The 22,034-nt window shown below is 41.5% G+C and overlaps 1 protein-coding gene and 1 long non-coding RNA gene across 9 annotated transcripts in view; one reads left to right on the forward strand and one right to left on the reverse strand.

Moving 5' to 3' along the window:
- Positions 1-22,034, forward strand: part of LOC137250787 (uncharacterized) — an 865,562-nt gene that overhangs the window by 791,914 nt on the left and 51,614 nt on the right. For all 8 annotated transcript variants that reach the window (XM_067784276.1, XM_067784274.1, XM_067784273.1 and 5 more), the window contains one exon: positions 6,321-8,840. In XM_067784276.1, the coding sequence (XP_067640377.1) occupies positions 6,764-8,840 (2,077 nt within the window). In that variant the 5' untranslated portion in view covers positions 6,321-6,763. The remainder of the gene's footprint in view (positions 1-6,320; positions 8,841-22,034) is intronic.
- LOC137250794 (uncharacterized) overlaps positions 1-22,034 on the reverse strand; it is a 195,319-nt gene that overhangs the window by 96,427 nt on the left and 76,858 nt on the right. The gene's annotated exons all lie outside the window — the stretch shown is intronic.

A 22,034-nucleotide genomic window follows, 5' to 3' on the forward strand; every position in this document is an offset into this window, starting at 1 on the left:
CCTCACCTGCCCGTGGCGAATCCCTCTTCTTTAACAGCCGGGGTTCTGGTGACCCCATGTTTCTCACGGATCTAGGGGATGGGAGGGCGGTATGGCCTAGAAGGTTTTATGTGGTCATACCGAGATGTTACCGAGATGGTCGGTCTAGTACCGTAATGGTGCTTGTTACCGGAACATACCGGATCTGCATCTGGAAAGGGATTATCAACATCGATAACACTACACAAGGCCTTCGGGGATTGTCTTTATCACTACAACAACAACAACAAAAACAGACTTGATATAAAATGTGGGATTTTCAACCGATTTCGTAAATTTTTACAAGAAACTGTCTTCAACACCTTTCGATTTACGGCTGGCAAAGTTTTATATGTTTCTTCTAAATGTGAGCGCTGCCCCGCCCATTTTCCAAAATTTTACAGCAAAGTTTATAAATCTAATCTAATATCTAATATATATTATAAATGGCAAAGTTTGGATGTTTGGATGTTTAGATGTTTGGATGTTTGGATGTTTGGATGTTTGGATGTTTGTCCAGACGTTTGTCTTTGTGAGTCAATCACGCAAGAAGGGCTGGACGGATTTGTATGAAATTTGGCATGCATATAGCCAATAGTCTAGAAGGATCTACTAGCTATATATTTTTCAAAAGGGGCGTGGTCTCCGCCCCCTAGGAAAAGCTATAATTTAATTATTATATTTTTTTGTCTTTGCGATTGAATCACGCCAGAACGGCTTCACGGATTTTGATGAAATTTGGGACAGAGATAATAGGCTACTGGCGAAATTTTTTTCGAACATGGAAAGGGGGAAGGGGGTCCCACGACCCCTTCGAATAATTACTTTTTAACAATTTTTACACATTATAACTTTACGTATACTGACCTTCACCAATATTACAAACTCAATGGGTGAAATAAGTCGAGGGCTTACAAAGTGAGCAGTGATACACCCCCCCCCCCCCTTTCCCCCCTCGTGCAAAATCTATAAATTGTTATAACTCAATGTAAATTTTGTCCTAAAATCATTATTTTTCTTATCTGGCTCATACAGATCGAGATCTAAACAATTTTGGAAAAACGATCAGTGGTACTCTCCTCCTCCCGCCATCCGCCCTCCTTCAATTGCTTTTATTAGCACGCTTTTATTAGCTTTACCTGTATGTTTCTTTGTAACTCTTCATTCGCTCCAACGCGCCTGTTGCCTTATTAACATGGTTTTATAATTATCTTCACCCTATTTGTAATCCCGTTTGGGTCATCTCGAGACCCTTCAGGGATCATTTCTGGATGGTTTTCGGGATCCGTCCGCGATCCCGCCGGGGTCATTTCTGGACCTTTTCGGGACTATTCCGGGATTATTTTGGGACCCTTCCGGGAACATTTGTGTATAGTTTTCGGGATCCGTCCGGGATTCCGTCGGGATTATTTTGGGACATTTTCGGGACTATTCCGGGATCATTTCGGGACTATTTCGCGATCATTTGGGGACCCTTCCGGCATTATTTCTGGACGGTTTTCGGGATCCATCCGGGATCCCGTCGGGGTCATTTCGGAACTTTTTCTCGACTAAGACGGGATCATTTGGGGAGCCTTTCGGCATCATTTCTGGATGGTTTTCGGGATCCGTCCGGTTCTCGTCGGGGTCATTTCTGGACTTTTTCTCGACTGATACGGGATCATTTGAGGACCCTTTCGGCATCATTTCTGGATGGTTTTCGGGTTCCGTCCGGATCCCGTCAGGGTCATTTCGGGGCCCTTTCTCGACTAATACGTGATCATTTGGGCACCCTTTCGGCATCATTTCTAAATGGTTTTCGGGATCCGTCCGGGATCCCGTCGGGGTCATTTCGGGACTTTTTCTCGACTAATACGGGATCATTTGGGGACCTTTTCGGCATCATTTCTGTGTGGTTTTCGGGATCCGTTCGGGATCCCTTCAGGGTCATTTTGGGACTTTTTCTCGACTAATACGGGTTCCTTTGAGGTACCTTGCGGCATCATTTCTAGATGATTTTCGGGATCCATCAGGGATCCCGTCGGGGTCATTTCTGGACTTTTTCTCGACTAATACGGGATCATTTGGGGTAGCTTCCGGCATCATTGCTAGATGGTTTTAGAGATCCGTCCGGGATCCCGTCTTGGTCATTTCGGGACTTTTTCTCGACTTATACGGGATCATTTGGGGACCCTTTCGGCATCATTTCTCGATGGTTTTCGGGATCCGTCCGGAACCCGTCGGGGTCATTTCGGGACTTTTTCTCGACTAATACGGGATCATTTGGGGACGCTTTCGGCATCATTTCTGGATGGTTTTCGGGATCCGTCCGGGATCCCGTCGGGATCATTTCGGGACTATTTCGGGATCATTTGGGGTACCTTCCGGCATCATTTCCAGATGGTTTTCGGGATCCGTCCGGGATCCCGTCGGGGTCATTTCGGGACTTTTTCTCGACTAATACGGGATCATTTGGGGACGCTTTCTGCATCATTTCTGGATGGTTTTCGGGATCCGTCCGGGATCCCGTCTTGGTCATTTCGGGACTTTTTCTCGACTAATACGGGATCATTTGGCGACCCTTTCGGCATCTTATCTGGATGCTTTTCGGGATCCGTCCGGGAACCCTTTGGGGTCATTTCGGGACTTTTTCTCGACTAATACGGGATCATTTGGGGACGCTTTCGGCATCATTTCTGGATGGTTTTCGGGATCCGTCCGGGATCCCGTCTTGGTCATTTCGGGACTTTTTCTCGACTTATACGGGATCATTTGGGGACCCTTTCGGCATCATATCTGGATGCTTTTCGGGATCCGTCCGGGAACCAGTCGGGGTCATTTCGGGACTTTTTCTCGACTAATACGGGATCATTTGGGGACGCTTTCGGCATCATTTCTGTATCGTTTTCGGGATCCGTCCGGGATCCCGTCGGGGTCATTTCGGGACTATTTCGGGATCATTTGGGGTACCTTCCGGCATCATTTCTAGATGGTTTTCGGGATCCGTCCGGGATCCCGTCAGGCTCATTACGGAATTATTTCGGGATCCTTTGGGGTACCTTCCGGCATCATTTCTATATGGTTTTGAGGATCCGTCCGGGATTCCGTCGGGGTCATTTCGGGAATTTTTCTCGACGAATACGGGATCATTTGGGACGCTTTCGGCATAATTTCTGGATGGTTTTCGGGATCCGTCCGGGATCCCTTCCGGGTCATTTCGGAACTTTTTTGGGACTATTTGGGGTATTTTCCGGCATCATTTCTGTATGGTATTCGGGATCATTTGGGGTCCCTTCCGGCATAATTTCTGGATGGTTTTCGGTCATTTCGGGACTATTAGGGGATCTTTTGAGGACATTCCGGCATCATTTCTGGATAGTTTTTGGGATCCGTGAGGGATCCTGTCGGGGTAATTTCTGGACTTTTCAGATATTGTTTCGGGATTATTTTGGGTTTCCAAGATCATTTCTGGATGGATTTCGAGATCTGTCCGGGATCCCGTCAGGGTCATTTAGGAGTCCGTTCGAGATCCCGTCAGGGTCATTTCGGGACTATTAGGGGATCATTTGAGGACCTTTCCGGCATCATTTCTGGATAGTTTTCGGAATCCGTCTGGGATCCCGTCGGGGTCATTTCAGGACTTTTTCGGGACTAATACGGGATCATTTTGGGACCCTTCCGGAATCATTTCTGTATGGTTTTCGCGATCCGTCGTGGATCCCCTAAGGACCCTTCCTGGATATTTTCTGGATGGTTTTTGAGAACCGTCCGGGAGCCCGTCAGGGTCATTTCGGAACTTTTTCGGGACTATTTCGGGATCATTTTGGTACCCTTCAGGCATCATTTCTTTGCGATTCTCTGGATAAGTCTAGAATCGTGTCGTTGTCATTTCGGGTTTTTTGGGACTATTCCGGGAACTTTTGGAGACCCTTCCGTGGCATTTCTAATGGTTTTCGGGATCTGTCCGCGATAGCGTCGGGGTCATTTCGTGGATTTTTCTGGATAATTTCGGGATCATTAGGGGATCCTGTCAGGTTATCAGCTCATTTAGTTCTTTTTTTACTCAATTACAAAAATAAAATGTATTGGACAGAAACATCTTTTTAAACAGATAACTTGATAAGCAGGCTAACGTGAATATCCCATATATTTAATTTTCTCCTTGCGGACGGCGCCGCGGGTAAAGGCTAGTATATTATAAATGGGAAAGTTTGGATGTTTGGATGTTTAGATGTTTGGATGTTTGGATGTTTGTCCAGACGTTTGTCTTTGTGACTCAATCACGCAAGAACGGCTGGACCGATTTGGATGAAATTTTGCACACATATAGCCAATAGTCTAGAAGGATCTACTAGCTATATATTTTTGAAAAGGGGCGTGGTCGCCGCCCCCTAGGATCAGTTATAATTTAATTATTATATTTTTTCGTCTTTGCGACTGAATCACGCCAGAATGGCTTCACGGATTTTGATGAAATATGGGACACAGACATTAGTCTACTAGCGAAATTTTTTTTGCACATGGAAAGAGGGGTGGGGGTCCCACGACCTCTTCGAGCAATTACTTTTTAATAATTTTTACACATTATAATTTTACGTATACTGGCCTTCACCAATATCACCGACTCAAGGAGTCAAATAAGTCGAGGGCTTACAAAGTAAGCAGTGACACCTTCCGCCCCTTCCCCCCTTTATCCCCACTCTGGTGTAAAATCTATAAATTGTTATAACTCAATATAAATTTTCTCCTAAATCAATAGTTTTTGGTATCTGGCACATACAGATCGAGATCTAAACAATTTTGGAGGAACGATCAGTGGTCCTCTCCTTTTACCCCCGCCATCCGCCCTCCTTCAATTGTTTTTATTAGCACGCTTTTATTAACTTTAACTGTAAGTTTCTATGTAAGTTGTCATTCGCTCCTGCGCCTGCTGCCTTTTTAACATGGTTTTATAATTAGCTTCACCTCATATGGAGACCCTTCCGGGATCATTTCTGGATGGTTTTCGGGATTTGTCCGGGATCCCGTCGGGGTTATTTCGGGACCTTTTCGGGGCTAATACGGGATCATTTGGGGATCCTCTAGGGGTCGTTTCGTGACTTTTTCTGTTATATTTCGGGATCATTTGGGGACCCTTCCGGCATAATTTCTTGATGGTTTGCCGGATCCATCAGGGTCATTTCGAGACCATTTTGGGATCATTTGGGGACCCTTCCGAGATCATTTCTGGATCCGTCCGGGATGCCGTAGGAGCCATTTCGGGATTTTTTGTTACTTTTCCGGGATAGTTTTTGGACCCTTCCGGGATCATTTCTGGATCTGTGCGGGATCCCATTTGGGTCATTTCCGGACTATTTCGGGATCATTTTGGGACCCTTCCGGGTTCATTTCTGTATGGTTTTCGCGATCCGTCGTGGATCCCCTCGGAGCCATTTCGGAACTTTTTCTGGAGTATGTCGGGATAATTTAGGGACCCTTCCTGGATATTTTCTGGATGGTTTTTGAGATCCGCCCGGGAGCCAGATATGGTCATTTCGGAACCTTTTCGGGATCATTTTGGCACACCTTGAGGCATCATTTCTGTGTGGTTCTCTGGATACGTCTAGAATCGTGTCGTTGTCATTTCTGGTTTTTTTGGGACTATTCCGGGAACTTTTGGAGACCTTTTCGGGGCATTTCTGGATGGTTTTCGGTATCCGTCCGCGATAGCGTGGGGGTAATTTCGTAGCTTTTTCTGGATAATTTCGGGATCATTTTGGATCCTTTCAGGTTATCAGCTCATTTAGTTCTTTTTTTTACTCAATTAAAAAAATAAAATGCATTAGACAGAAAACAAAATTTTAAACAGATAACTTGATAAGCAGGCTAACGCGAATAGCCCATATATTTAAATTTCTCCTTGCGGACGGGGCCGCGAGTAAAGGCCAGTCTTGTTATATAGCCCATCCGCTTTTAAGTATCTTCACCTTATCGGTCTTAGTAAAAAATTATCGAAATATGCGATATCGAAAAAGTATGCGGATTTATCGTTCGGTGTCACCCATTTTCAACACCAATCTGGGTTGCTCGAGTTTTTCAGATATTTAGGCTTTTAAATGCGAAAAGGCGCTTTTCAGTAAATTTTTAACTTTTGAATTTCTTCGATGATATAATGGAAATTTCATCAAAGATATCTTGTTTGCTATTTTTTACTCGCAAGTGTACTCATATACGATATAATTTAGAATACAAATTAGTAAAAATGGGTTCACTGACACGCTTCCGAATCCTCCCCCTAAAACTAATTATAAATAAATTTCCTATTACTCTTAATTTATTTTCAGAAACTGTACATTTGATTAAAGAGTTGTAATGATGGCGAGAAAGACCAAATATTATGCAAAACAGCTAATCTTAAATATCGACTGATTAAAGTTTTAGTTCTTGGAATAATGGTTTTACTAACCCCAACAAAAAGTTAATTAAAAGCGGTAAATATACAGAAGCATAAAACAAATGCAGATAACATCAGCTCTAATTCAACAAAGGACCGACTACAAAAACCCTTTAAGGCAAAAAATAAAGTCAACCACGCCTTCTTGACTTAGGAGCAAACAATGATATCATACCTGTGGCACGCATTTTCTATCATTTTTTTTGCCGCACGTATACGCCAGCTGAGCTAGTAAAATGTTGTTGTTGTTGAAAATGCGAACCGCTTGTACCAAGTATTTCTGCTGAGCTTGTGTGTGTGTGAAATTGAAACGAATGTGCAAGCAGAGGAAACATGCGTTTGCAAGGCAATAAACGCCAAAAACGAAAGCAAAAACAACAGCAACAACAAGAAAACTGGAGCAACAGCTATAAAAATTACGAGAACGATAACAAAACAATAAAAATCAAGCAGCGAGTAGAAAATACCAACGAGCGGTGCGTGAGTAAAGAACAGGAAGAAGAACACAACGAGCGTGAGCTTGAACAACAGAGAAGTAGTGGTGAAAAGAGCAACACGTGTGAGCGCGACTATCAACTCGAAGCTGATTTGATACAAAAACGAAAGAGCAGAGTTCTCAAATCAACAGCATACAACGACTTAAACACGACTCGCAGAAGTAGCTCTGCGTATACGTCCGTGACAAAACTCCACATAGCGCCGCACTTTATTTTACTGCTTTTTCTTTGTAGCGCAATGCCACCACAAGCGCAAGCCGATTGGCTCATGGATTGTGGTGATTGCCTCTGCAAATGGCAATCGGGCAAAAAAACTGCTGATTGTAAAAATCTGACGCTAAATGCCGTGCCTGAAAATTTGAACAACGAGGTACAAGTGCTCGATCTATCATTCAATCGTATTGCTATACTCGAACAAAACGCTTTCCTTAACGCTGACTTACATAATCTGCATAAACTTTTCGTGCGCAATGCGTCACTGCAACAGATTGATCCGCGCACTTTTACACAACTCGAGATACTCATAGAGGTGGACTTTTCTAACAATTTACTGCGTGCGCTGCAGGCCAATGTATTTTCGCGCCTCATAAAAGTGCGCGCAATTGTACTAAATGGTAATCTATTGGAAACGCTCGCTGATGGTGTCTTCCAGAATCTTAAGTACTTGCACAAGGTTGAGCTGAAGCATAATCGTTTGATGCGCATCGGTCAGCAAGCATTCGGCAATGTACCGCTACTCTCACAAATCTATTTAGATGGCAATCGTTTGAGTTTTCTGCATAAGGAGTCATTTGAAACGCTCAAGCGTTTGACAGCTCTCTCGCTCGATTCGAATCCGTGGAACTGTACTTGTGAGCTGCAAATATTCCGTGACTTTGTATTGAAACGTAATTTGTATACGCCACCTACGGCCTGCTACTACCCAGTGCATTTGCGCGGTATGCTTTGGGTGGAGGATCAACCGGAGGCCTTCGCTTGTAAGCCGCGTATTATTTTTCCAGCGCGTGGTACTTCCATAAATACGTCAAAAGAGAATGTAACGTTAGTATGCCGCGTACATGCTTCACCGAATACGCTCATCGCATGGGATTACAATAAACAACAATATCGCGCATCGACCAGCAGTATTGGCAGCGCTGGCATAGCCTCCGCTGCGAACACAGTGACTACAGGCAGCTCTAGCGGTATAAGTTGCTGTGGCAGTGGTCAAGCGCAACGCGTACACATTCAGCTGTTGCGCGATGAGCAAACGAAAGAGAAAGAGTTTGGCCGCGATCTTTTTGTATCGCGCCTGACAATTACGAATGCCGAGAAGAGTGACGAAGGCGTGTACACATGCACTGCAGAAAATGCAGGTGGCAAAGATGCGGTGCAAATGAGTTTGTTACTACAGCGTCCAGGCTCACGCGATTTACTGCTTAAAGACAATTTAGCTGCTGCGATTGCTCTTATGGCTCTAGGTTTACTTAGTGTCTCGGCATTGCTAGGACTTATCACCTGCTGTATTTATAAACGTTTTAAAGCAATGTCTCCCATACATCGTCGACACCATCATCATCATCTTGATGGTGTAGGTCAGATATCTCCCGGCATGGATGGTCATCAAACTACAATGACGACGACTACTACGTTGGCAGGTGGCACAGATGTGGTGCTTGGTACGGATGATGCTGTGGGGAATTATAAAAATCATTTACAAAAGAAAAATGCAAATGGTGATGTGCTGGAGGGTAAAGGAAGTGGTGGTAGTGGTGGTGTCGATATTAGCAGCAAATACACAGAGGTTATAAAACATGGCGTAACTGTGATGGATAATGGTGGATTGCTGACTGGTAACAGCGGCACGGAGGGAAATAATATGCAAAAACTTGGTTCAAATGCGGACAAAATATATTTGGAGCGAAATAGTGAAGGTAGGTAGGATATAAATAAAGCATTGAATTAAAGTGTGCTTGTAAAATATGTAAATAAATATACCCGCAAGTAAGGGGCCGCAACAATACTGAATGCATGGTGGAAATTTAGCCCTTTGTCACATTTAATAATTAAGTCTATGCCAAGGTTCGAAATATCTCTTAGTTATTTTCATACCTTTTTAGTCATAATACAGAGCGCGGAGACAGGTGGCCTTAGCGTAGCACCTATACCTGTATTGGTGTGGTGTAAAACAGCTTTGTGTCCCACATGCCGATAGGAGTTCACCGATATATATGTATGTAAATAAATAAATTTAAGGAACCTCATTCTCCGGAGAGATTTTAAGCCGAGCTTCTCTCCCAATATTACAATTATATATATGGGGTATTCCATAGTGAGGGGTGGGACATTTTGACTCCACTTTGACTCAAATTTTTAGTTATTTTTCTTAAAGCAGTAATTATAGAAGATTTGAAATTTTTTCACTTAACGGCGAATACTAATTTGATACGAAGTTTATGAAGGTGGTGTGTAATTTACACCAAAAATTACTATTTTATAGAAGTGACGGGTGAGACTGCAAAACCACCTGCCTATGTAAGTCCGATTTCAGATGAAGTAAAATTTGAAGTAAATTTTTCAAAACTCCCTAACATAACTTGTATATTCAATAAAAAACAAAAACAAATAGAAAACCTCAAATGTATATACATCTTCATTTGCGGGTAAAAAAAGGCGCTTATCATCACTTAAGCCGGAGTCATTGGTGCCGTATGTCGTATCGCTGTATCCGTATCCCTAACGTAATCAGCTGTTTATCATTACGACGGTAAACCAAAACCCAATTGGTTGGCTATGATACGGTTACGACCTTAGCGGCACCAATAATCGATTGCATTGATTCTCATAAGGTTGATCGAATCAGCTGTGAAAAGGTTACCGATACGGTTACCGATAAAGCACCAATGTCTCCAGCTTTAGGTAATGTTTAGGAAACCCATCTAGCTGAAATTATTGAAAACTCGCTGCAGTGGTTAAATAACTCGCTACAAATTGGTTGTACTTAATAGTGGAGACACGCACCTCCGTTGGTCATAATGTATACACTATAGATGAATCGGTTTGCGATGAATCGTGGACAAACACAATTCTCGCTCAAAGAAGTGGATTATAGTGTAGAGATAATAATTTCCTGCGCAACAATTTCAAAGGTGTGGATAAATTAATGCACTAAGCAGTCCATATAAAGTTTAAGTGCATAACATAAATATGTAAAAAAAAGCAATGCTAATATGTGAATAAATTTCAACTGACTGCTTAGCTGTAAATATTTATTTTGTCTTTGATAAACCTAAAAGGGGTAATAAAATAGGATACCTAGAGAAATGGTTTATCTGCTTCACAAGTGATTTCCTTCATTTAAATCTAGTTTTTATCTGAGCTACACCTTTTGGAGGAATGAACCATACCTCCTTTTGCTTGCTCCGGACTGCAGATTTAGTATAAAACCAATCGTTATTTTTCTTTAAATAGTGCCAACGGTGGTTAATTTTTGCTGAAATTACGGGTAATAACGACGAAATATATACGACCTAGCTCACATTATGCTCAAAGGGCTTGATGTTGTTGTTGAAACAATTCTTCGCCGGCTAAGGTTAAGTAACTTTGGTAATTTTAGAATATATAGCATATGGGTCACCTTATTTGCAGCAGTGAAGAGAACATTTTTACTTATATTAAATTATTTAGGGTTTTTTTAATTTTATCTGTAATATTGATACTAATGTTGAAGGTATATTGAAGCAATGCAACTCTGTTCTTCCTGCTGTTCTTCATTCCACTCCATTCGACTGCCTTCTTTTACTGCCTTCTAATCAAGTCGCTGCATAACCTTTATTCAACCTATCAAACTATATAGTAAACAATGCTTTCGAGAATTTGAGAAGTCTTCATAATTTTTTCGAACATATTATTTATAATTTTTTTTGAATATGCATTTTTTTTGACATCCTCCTATTGGATCTAGCTGCTTACCGAGCGGCGGAAACGTCAGCCTTGCGCCTAAGGGAGTTGTCTCGTTCGCACAACAAGACCACAGGACACTCTAGTATACTAAACAGATACAATTTTGCATTACAGATGAAGTCGCTAGGCTGGGTACAACCAGGCAGATTCTTCCCGGGTGTGGAACATCGAAGGAAACCTCGCCAAAATGGGATCCTAAAAGATCTCCTCACGTGTACAACCTAATTAGGGATAAAATTTTCACACTTGTGTGGACACTAAATGGTTATTGCTTTATAGGTAGACATGTAAAAAGTTTAGGAGCGCCTTACCGTCGATGCTGCAGGAGCTGTAAAGAGGATGAGGAGAAGGAAACGGTAACTCACCTCATCTGCAACTGCACGGCACTAAACGGAGCACAGCACCGCATTCTGGGTTTTCCATTTCTATATAATCTGAGCCAGGTTGTGGAACATGACATCAAGGACCTGGTAGCTTTTATCACGTCCTCAAAATGGTTCGAAGGGGAAATGTAATGATGTATTTCCGTGGTATCAAACTGACTTAATATCACTAGCCTAGGTGTGCCCTCGGGAAACAATCTCAACCTAACCTATTCTGTTGTTTAGCTCAATAAATTTTAGTATAACAAATTACAAGTTAAATACTTTTTTTTCAGAAAGGTATGTATATAGATTTTCTTCCATATAAAAAATAAAATTATGCGCCTTATGGAAAAAATCCAAAACAGCCTTCAGAAGCGGCTTTGTGCATAGCTACCAGAAGAAGAAGAATAAGTGGAAGACTCTCACCGCGTTGGAAAGTTCAAGTGGAGAAAGCCTTGCACTTCTTTTATGCTTCCAAAAGCCATCATCCTTGCTAATATAGCTCGCTGTTGGGTTTGGTTGCGAAATGGTGATACTCGCCCAGCAGATTGGATTGTTTACTCATATTCTTCCAACATACATATAAGTACGTGTAAACACCTGTGTGCACAAAAATAGCAGCATTTAACAACAGGTTTTACCAGTTGTATTTACTTATATTATTAGTTGAAAAATCGTCATTAACCTTTTAAAATGTTAATCGATTTCCAAAATCCTATAGCGGAAATTCGAAAAATCAACAAGTTTAAATTTCTTAGTTTTCTTCTAGCCTCAAATAAAAAAAGTTCCACGCTGTCAAATAAAATAAGTAAGAAAAACTACTTCTTGTGTGCAAACTACGCGGAAATTGTGGTTTGACGATTGGTAAGATGAAGAGCTAGCCAGAGGTAGAAAATTAAATTAGCTTCACCTCGTAAGTAAGCTCTTTAACTAATTGTTAAATGTGTTACAATTATAAATTTTGTTTATACATAGATTTATTCATAACTTCAGACAGACTAATGAAGCGTTCATTGACTTTCTGTCCAATACAGATGATCTTCATAAAAGCCAAAACTATTCCAAACAATTAAAAATTGGCAACATTTCACAGATTTTGTGTTCAGGGAAACGAGAAGGTACTTGTATCGATTTTGTTCCATTATTTAAATCAGTCTTTCAAACTCTTCCTTTGTACTCACAATCCTGGACCAATATAAAAGCAATGCAAATAATTTTAAATTACTATTCGGTAGTAAAAAAGTAGAAGACAAATACAAAAAACTAACATCTTAAACAATTTTCTTGAGATGCAGCGTCGACAAAAAACTCAGCTCAGATTCAAAATTAGATACACAACGAAAATTTCGAAAACGATGAACTGTTATAATACGAAGTTGAAATTTGATTTGCAATGGTCCATAGACACCAAAGATCGAAAATCGTAAGATGCTCATAATAAGATCTATTATCTCAGATGCAGCCCATAGCAGAAACCTCGGTCCAAGCCCGACATGAAGAGCCCAAATCAAAAATCAAATACTTCACTAAAAGCCTTGTTTTTTTACACATATATACGTCTACGCTTACGCGTAAAAAAACGCTTATCGTCACTTAGATAATGCTTAGGAGACCCATCTAGCGGCAACTAGCTACAGAACATATTGTACCGCAAAGCGCATGCAAAAACCTCTGGTGGCCATAGTGTATAACATATAGCTGAATCGGTTGCGATGAATAGTGGACACACACCATTTTTAGAGGTGAAACATAAATACATATTTCAGTTGCATCTAAGTAAAATGCGTATTGAAATTTAGTAGTACTAATTGTATGCGCAGCAATTTCAGAAGAATAGAAAAGTTTGACGCTTAGCACTCCATATAAAACGTAAAGGTATATAGATGTAAAAAAAAAAGCTAATAGTAACTTTACTCTAAGTTATACAAATATAATACATGATCGACGTAAAAAATGTTAACTAGTGGCAAAACAGAAGCTGGGGGCAGCAGAAAAGCCTTTGATATGGATTTTTAAACCAGTTTAAAAAAAATACTATCCATATATGGCCACTCTGTCAATGTGGGGACACCACTTTAATATATTTAAAACATTTTATTTTTATTTTTCTTTTATAATATAAAATATATCCTTTTCAATAATCAAGTAAAATATTTCCAAATAAATTTGTTTAGTGAGCTTTGACTATTAATGTGTGAGTCTTGGGTGGTTGTGAAATAATCGTTGCCGTCGACGTGTGGCTACCAACTGTCCCTCTCTGTATCCGCTTAGCACCAGTTCGGAGGTAATCAATAAATGTATTAAAAAATTCTTAAAATATTTAGTGAAAACTCGTTTGAAGATAGCAAATGAAATTAGGCAAAGTGTTGTGTTCGCTCTTAACTATAGACTGGTTAAAAACAAGTAAAATCAGCTGATTGCCATGCCCGCTTTTTTTAATTTTGTGCTATTTTTATGTACAGAAGTGCATAAATATTTCATAAGCATTAGATATTTTTTGCTCTGTTATATACTGCCATGCTTTTTAGTTTCATTAACTACTACTTATGCGAAACTTAATGAAAGTACTGGCTAAATCTAAGTATATAGTATATAACAAAAGAATAACAAATCGCTCGCAATTTATGGAGACGGAAAACAATGCGGCCATCACTCCTCATAGGAATAATAAGCTTCTTTTTTACATGTAAATGTGCTCATTTAGCCTCTTAGTAGGCAAAAACAAAAAAAAAACAAAAATATATCAAGTGACCACAATTCATCAAAAGTAATTCAACTCTTCGAGGCCGACGAACAACTAAAATCGCATTTAATAAATGAAACAATTACCAGAAGCACGCAAAAAATTAAATAATGAAAGATAAAATGGATAAAACAGCACAGCTGCACATTATTATGACAGACATTAAGTAAATAATACCAGTAAATTTTTTTTTATTTATATTTCGCATCGTCCCCAGTTTTTGTTGGCACGAATATGAGCGGGATATGACATTACTTAAAATTTTAATTTGTCATGCCAGCGAAAAAAAGATGATTTAAAAGCGTAACGTAAAAACAGTGGAAAATTAAATACGACAAACTTATTTCTTGTATGGTAAAAAAAAAATGGGTGTGTGTACTCATGTAAGCGAGTGAGAAGTTATACTTCTTTGGCATTCAAAAATAGTTATATGTATCTTATGATAAAAAGAGCTACCAATATATAAAAATTCAGACAAATCGAAGTATGAATAGAACTTGTTCGAATAGGTCGGTCCGTGGTCCACCTCCCGAAAAGAAACTTCACATCAAACATTTTTGGGTTGCTGTCAAGCTATCCTGCCAATTTGTATAAATTCGGCGGACTGGTTTCGGAGTCCATAAGCTGCATACCAAAAAATGCACATCCTTTCTTATATATGGATGGACTAAATATTGTTAGTTTAAAAACACAAGTATATGCATATATGTATACAAGCATACCTAAAAATTGAACTCTTGATTAAGAATTTTAACGAAACATTTAAAATTTTTGAGGAAAAAGTATTTAAAATACTGTGGAAGAGAAAGTTTGTAGAATTAATGGAGCACAAACGCGAATTGTACCCAACATCGGCGGCGCAGACAAAGCTACCCGTCAGTTGTTACCCAACATAGCTAACTCAATAATATTATATGCAGCATCATTATGACACGGATCGTAAATGACCTACCAAAAAGATATGCTAGCAACTTACCGTATTGTGATGAATATTAGCTGCACTAAGGGATATCATCTCTAAGCCGATGCTAAGCAGTGACTTGTATGCACATCAATAAAACAATCATTATGTCTACACATATGTACGCACACGCAGAGGGAAGCAATGCACAACCGCATGCATATATCTGAGATACTCCCGAAAGTATGCAATGATTGTGCAAGTGTCGGTCACATATACACGCGCATGGGGTATGAGAGAAGCTATAAAGTCATGCATCTGTAGTTACAGCCGAGTAATTTTATAGCTGATAACTAACTAGTAAGTTCTGGAAATGGAAGCGCCTAGAAATATGTCAACGAGGAAACCGCACAGTATAAAAGCAGCAACAGTAGAGGTGCGACAATCAGTTTGATTTAAGACGCTATCTAGCGAGCAATAGTAGTGTTATTGTGTAGAACTTTCATAAAGGCCATTTTGTATTATTGAATAGTGGAGTTATTTATTCAACAGTTTAGTGATTTAAAGGCTAGCAGAAGCTTGCAAATAAGAGGATTTGCACTAAAATTGTCACAGTATTATATCTATTAGAATAGCATGTGCTTACCGAGACGGGTATCTCACGAGGCGATCCTTGTTTTATCTCCAGTAAAATGGCCGATCTTTATGGCATTGAAATTGGCCGACCATCTGAAGATGCCAAGAAAATCGTAAGGTCACGAACAATAGCTAGGCAGCAAGAACGGTGGGAAGGATCGAAGAAAGTGTGCTGTTAGTTCCGAATATAGCTGAATGGTATGAGCGGAAAGACAAAAATTAACTACCACCTCACGTAGATTATGAGACAACGATTCTTTCCGTCCACGCTATCCCACCTGATTGGAAAACGCAGATCATGTTACGTAGAGTTTTAGGAGAGGAGCCTTCCATGAGGAATTTAGTTCCCCTAATGTGTAGATACATAAATTGTTAGACTGTTGTGAGTAGCGACTTACTACTTACTTACTTAATTGGCGCTTAACCGTCTAAACGGTTATGGCCGTCCAACAAGGCGCGCCAGTCGCTCCTTCGCTCCGCCAACCGGCGCCAATTGGTCAAACCAAGGGAGTTTAAATCGTTTTCCACCTGGTCCTTCCAACGGAGTGGGGGCCGCCCTCTACCTCTGCTTCCATAGGCGGGTTTCGATAGAAACACTTTCTTGGCCGGAGCATCATCTTTCATTCGCATAACATGGCCTAGCCAGCGCAGCCGCTGCGTTTTAATTCGCTGGACTATGTTGATGTCTGCGTATAGCTCGTACAGCTCATCATTAAATCTTCTTCGGTACTCGCCATCGCCAACGCGTAGAGGTCCATAAATCTTTCGAAGAACTTTTCTCTCGAACACTCCCAAAGCCGCTTCATCTGCTGTTGTCATGGTCCATGCTTCTGCCCCATATAGCAGGACGGGTACGATAAGTGACTTGTAGAGTATGATTTTCGTTCGCCGAGAGAGGACTTTACTTTTCAATTGCCTACCTAGTCCAAAGTAGCATTTATTGGCAAGATTGATTCTTCGCTGGATTTCAGTGCTGATGTTGTTGCTAGTGTTGATGCTGGTTCCCAAATAAACGAAGTCTTTTACTATTTCGAAATTATGACTGCCAACAGTAGCGTGGTTGCCAAGGCGCATATGCGCTGACTCTTTGCTCGATGACAGCAGGTACTTCGTTTTGTCCTCGTTCACCATCAAACCCATCTTTACCGCTTCTTTTTCCAGCTTGGAGTAAGCAGAACTAACAGCGCGGGTGTTTAGGCCGATGATATCAATGTCATCAGCATATGCCAGTAATTGCACGCTTTTATAGTATATTGTTCCAGTGCGGTTAAGTTCTGCAGCTAGTATAATTTTCTCCAGCATCAAATTAAAGAAATCGCACGATAGGGGGTCACCCTGTCTGAAACCTCGTTTAGTTTCGAACGGCTCGGAGAGGTCCTTCCCAATTCTGACTGAGCTGATGGTGTTGCTCAACGTCATTTTGCACAGCCGTATAAGTTTTGCGGGGAAACCAAATTCAGACATAGCGGCATATAGGCAGTTCCTTTTCGTGCTGTCGAAGGCGGCTTTAAAGTCGACGAAGAGGTGATGTGTGTCGATTCTCTTTTCACGGGTTTTTTCCAAGATTTGGCGCATTGTGAAAATCTGGTCGATGGTAGATTTACCAGGTCTGAAGCCGCACTGATAAGGTCCAATCAGCCGGTTCACGGTGGGCTTCAATCTTTCGCACAATACACTTGAAAGGACCTTATATGCGATATTAAGAAGGCTGATTCCACGATAGCTGGTGCATTTTGCAGTATCCCCCTTCTTGTGGACTGGGCAAAGAACACTTAGATTCCAACCGTCGGGCATGCTTTCGTCCGCCCATATTTTGCTAAGAAGCTGCTGCATGCGCCTTACCAACTCCTCGCCGCCGTACTTGAATATCTCCGCAGGCAATCCATCAGCGCCCACGGCCTTGTTGTTTTTCTAACTTCGTCATAACCGGGCGGGATCGGGTTCTTCATCTCTGCGCGGTGAATTGCTGCCTCCATTTAGGAGAACAGAGAAGTGATCCCTCCATAATCTAAGCACTCTCTGGACATCAGTTACAAGGTCGCCGTTTTCATTCCTACAGGAGTTTGCCCCGGTCTTAAAACCTTCCGTCTGTCGCCGTATTTTTTGGTAGAATTTTCGGGCGTTATTCCTGGTGGCTAGCAGCTCAAGCTCCTCGCACTCACGCCTTTCTGCTTCTGCTTTTTTCTTCGTGAAAAGGCGTCTCGCTCCCTTTTCAACTCACGATAGCGTTCACACACTCCTCTTGTCGCGCTCGCTTTTAACGTAGCCCTGTAGGCAGCGTCTTTTCTTTCGGTTGCAACGCGGCATTCTTCATCATACCAGTTGTTTTTTCGTGGCCGCCGGTAACCAATTTTTTCCTCGGCGGCAGTATGAAGTGCTTTGGAGATATGCTCCCACTGCTCCTGTATTCCTTCAGGATGAGTTGTGCCCTTAGAGAGCAGGTGTGAGAGTCGAGTTGCGAAATCATTGGCAGTCTGTTGTGATTGAAGCTTTTCGACGTCTAGCTTTCCTTGTGTTTTTTGTTCCTTGTTTTTAGCCGCGTTGAGGCGGGTGCGTATTTTGGCTGCAACGAGATAATGGTCCGAATCGATGTTAGGTCCTCGGATCGTTCGCACATCTAAAACACTGGAGGCATGCCGTCCGTCTATCACAACGTGATCGATCTGATTGCGAGTATTTCGATCAGGAGACAGCCATGTAGCGACTTAATCGCTTTATAATCAACTGCAGTACTGCAGGGAGTGGATACATGAGCAGAATTAACCTGGTTTCTTTGGGCCACTTGAGGACAGTGCACTGCCCTAACGTCCAAGAAATTAAAATTAAAATAAATAATGGTACGAATATTAGCAACACTAAGGGGTACTGCCATCTCCAGGCCGATGCTAAGCAGTGACGTGAATTCACATCAATAATTCAATCATTATGTATCTACATAAACGAATCAATAATTGCGTCTGCACATATGTACGTATACGAGCAGCGGAGAACCAATGCACAAACACATGCATATATCTTATCTGAGTTGTCACAAGAGAGGGCAATAATTTGTGCAAGTATTACTCAAATGAGAAGTTATAAACGTAGTTGTGGCTGGCGATTTTGTAGCTGAAACTAACTAGTAAGTTCTAGAATGGAAAAGTCTGGAAGTATGCAATGAGAAATCAAAAAGTATAAAAGGCGCGACAGTAGAGGAGAAGAGAGAGTTTCATTTGAGCTATCAATCAGTTTGGTTGTTAAGCAAGCTAGTTGCAAGTAGAAGTGTTATTGTGAAGCACTTTAATAAAGGTCATTTTTCCATTATTCAATATTGGAGTTATTTATTCAACAGTTTAGTGATTCGAACTTAGCAGAAGGGCAAATAAGAGGATTTGCAAGTAAATTCGTTATAATTGGTGTCAGAAGAGGAATTGTTGAATAAATTCCAGAGGACAACAAGGCCATGGCAAAGTTGAGTGAATTGAGGATCCAGCAACTGAAAAAGGAGTTGGGGAACCGTGGATTGAATACAACCGGCAATAAAATCGAACTTCAAGCATGGCTACGAGAGGTAATGGAGTCGCAAGGAATTGATGTGGACGAGTATGTCTTTAATCCTGATAGGGACGAGACAACAACCAAAATTGAAGAGAAAAACGAAACATCGCAGACAGTTACGAGCACAGACTTGAACATGATTTTGGCTGCAATATCCGCACAAACATCGACAGTAACATCCATGTCGTCGCAAATGTCATCTCAACTGGAAGAACAGAAGACACATATTGCAGAAATGTCGTCAGAAATAACATGGAAGATCGAAGCACAAGAAACGCGTATTTCAGAAATGTCGTCACAAATGTCATCCCAACTGGAATCGCAGGAGACACGCATCACATCAAAGATTGAAGCACAATTGGGTGAACAGAAAACACACATGGCGTCACAAATTGCAGAACAATTAAGAGAGCAAGAGGCACGCATAACATTACAACTCGAAGCACAGGAAGAGCGTATCTCAACGAAGCTGGAGGCACAGGAAACAAAAGTCTCATCGCAGCTGGAGGCTTTTAATGAACGACAAGATACAATGGAGGCCGAGATAGATGCTTTGAAAGATCGTATACAGGAGTTGCAACTAAACCGCCCAGCAGTTTCAGCGAGTAATCCAAAGGTAAAAACACCATCCTTTGACGGTTCTATTCCTTTCCAGGTCTTTAAGCTACAATTTGAGAAGACCGCAACAGTGAACAACTGGAATGCTGAAGATAAAGTTGCTGCACTCTTCGTAGCATTGAAAGGACCAGCTACCGAAATCTTACAGACTATTCCAGAGTACAAACGGAAAAGCTATGAAGCATTGATGGCCGCTGTCGAGAGACGTTATGGAAGCGAGCATAGAAAACAGATATTCCAAATTGAGTTGCAAAACCGTCACCAAAGAGCGAATGAGACTTTGCAGGAGTTTGCCTCGGATGTTGAAAGGTTGGCACATTTGGCAAATGCGGACGCACCCGTGGAGTACACCGAGAGGGTAAAAATCCAGAGTTTTATAAATGGCATACGAGACGTAGAAATGAAGCCAGCGACATATGCAAACCCAAAACCCACATTCGCAGAAACGATATCCTATGCACTGACTCAAGAAACAGCGTCGCTTTTGAGTAAGCCCGCATACAAAGCTCATGGCGTGGAAGTGGAAAGGCCATACTGGGTAGACACAATTTTGGAAGCATTGAAGGGTACGCAGCAGAAGAATAATGATGCAGTCAAATGCTTTAGGTGTGTGAAGCCAGGGCATATTGCGCGTTATTGCAACACCAACCCTAACAGTTCCAACAATATGGGTGGTCGTAAACGCAGAGCAGAAGGTGATGAGCAAATCTCCAAAACCACTCAATCGTTGAACTAAATCGGGTCAGCCGCAAGGGGCGACAGCTGGCTCCCGCAATTGAATGCCCCATAATCTCTATCTCGCAGATTGGAAGAAGATCGAGCAATCTTACTGTTGGAGGACATGTGGACGGAAAGGACCGTTTACTGACTGTAGATACTGGTGCATCTCATTCCATCATTCGATCAGATTTAGTCAACAAAAAGATAAGGCCATTGCTTGGAGCAAGATTACGTACAGCCACGGGACAGGACACCCAGGTAATTGGATAAGTAGCATGTGAAGTAGCAATTGGGAACGTCACGGTACTACACAATTTTATAGTGGCAGAGATTGTTGATGAAATCATAATTGGAGTGGACTTCTTAATCGACCAAGGCATCAAGATCGACATGCAAAGCAAGACGATGCGATATAAGAACATGGATGTACCACTTAATTTCGAGAACGAGAGAGGATACAGCAGTAAACGAGTACTGGTGGAAGAGTGTCAGCAAATACCACCAAAATCCGAAGCAGTCATCTGGGCAAAGGTTGATGGAGATTGTGGGACAAAAAAATTGTGGATTGTCGAATAAGCACACAAATCAGCATCGAACATACTTGTAGGAAAAAGCCTGGCTCTGACAAAACAAGATGGACGTATTCCGGTAAGAGTACTCAATGAGTTCAAGTCACCACTCAAACTGACCGAAGGAGCTATTTTGGGAAGATGCCAAGAGGCTGAAGTAATTATTAACTGTGAACAGCTCCAGGAACACGTTTCATCTAGTAATAATGATCTTTAAAATGACATGATGGCATGGACGGAGGGGCTAGAGGAAGATTATCAGAGTAAGGCAAAGCAACTGCTCCTAAAGTACGCAAACATATTTGACCAGGATGGTTCCAAACGTGGCCGCACCAATGTTGTGAAACATCAAATTGACACTGGAGACGCGAGGCCGATACGTCAAGCTCCGCGTAGTGTTCCACTGGCGAAGCGGGAAGTTGTGAGCCAATTATACAAGAAATGAGCGACAGCGGCGTCATCGAACCATCAGCTAGTCCCTGGAGCTCTCCAGTAGTACTTGTAAAGAAGAATGGAAAAATGAGGTTTTGCGTGGACTACCGGAAGTTGAATGACGTTACGAAAAAGGATAGCTACCCATTGCCAAAAATTGACGACACTCTGGACTCGCTATCTGGTACGAAATAGTTTTCCACGCTGGACTTGAAAAGCGGCTACTGGCAAGTTGAGGTGAAGGAGGAAGATAAAGAGAAAACAGCATTCAGTGTTTGTGATGGTCTTTGCCAATTCTCAGTGATGCCTTTTGGACTTTGTAATGCACCAGCTATTTTTGAGAGACTCATGGATCAGGTACTGAAAGGACTACATTGGAAAACATGCTTGGTGTACCTGGACGACATCATCGTATTGGGGAAGAACTTTTATGAACATCTTAAGAATTTGGAGGAAGTTTACCAGAGAATAGCTGGCGCTGGTCTGAAATTAAGTCCCAAAAAGTGTACGCTGTTTAAAAAGGAAGTGAATTATTTGGGTCACAAGGTAACGACAGAGGGCATCTGCACTGCGAACGAAAAGATAGAGGCTGTAAAAGATTGGCCAAGACGACAGAACCTACATGAATTGAGAATTTTTCTTGT

This window comes from Eurosta solidaginis, chromosome 4 (genome assembly GCF_040869045.1).
Source record: "Eurosta solidaginis isolate ZX-2024a chromosome 4, ASM4086904v1, whole genome shotgun sequence".
In the NCBI taxonomy this organism is placed as follows: domain Eukaryota; kingdom Metazoa; phylum Arthropoda; class Insecta; order Diptera; family Tephritidae; genus Eurosta; species Eurosta solidaginis.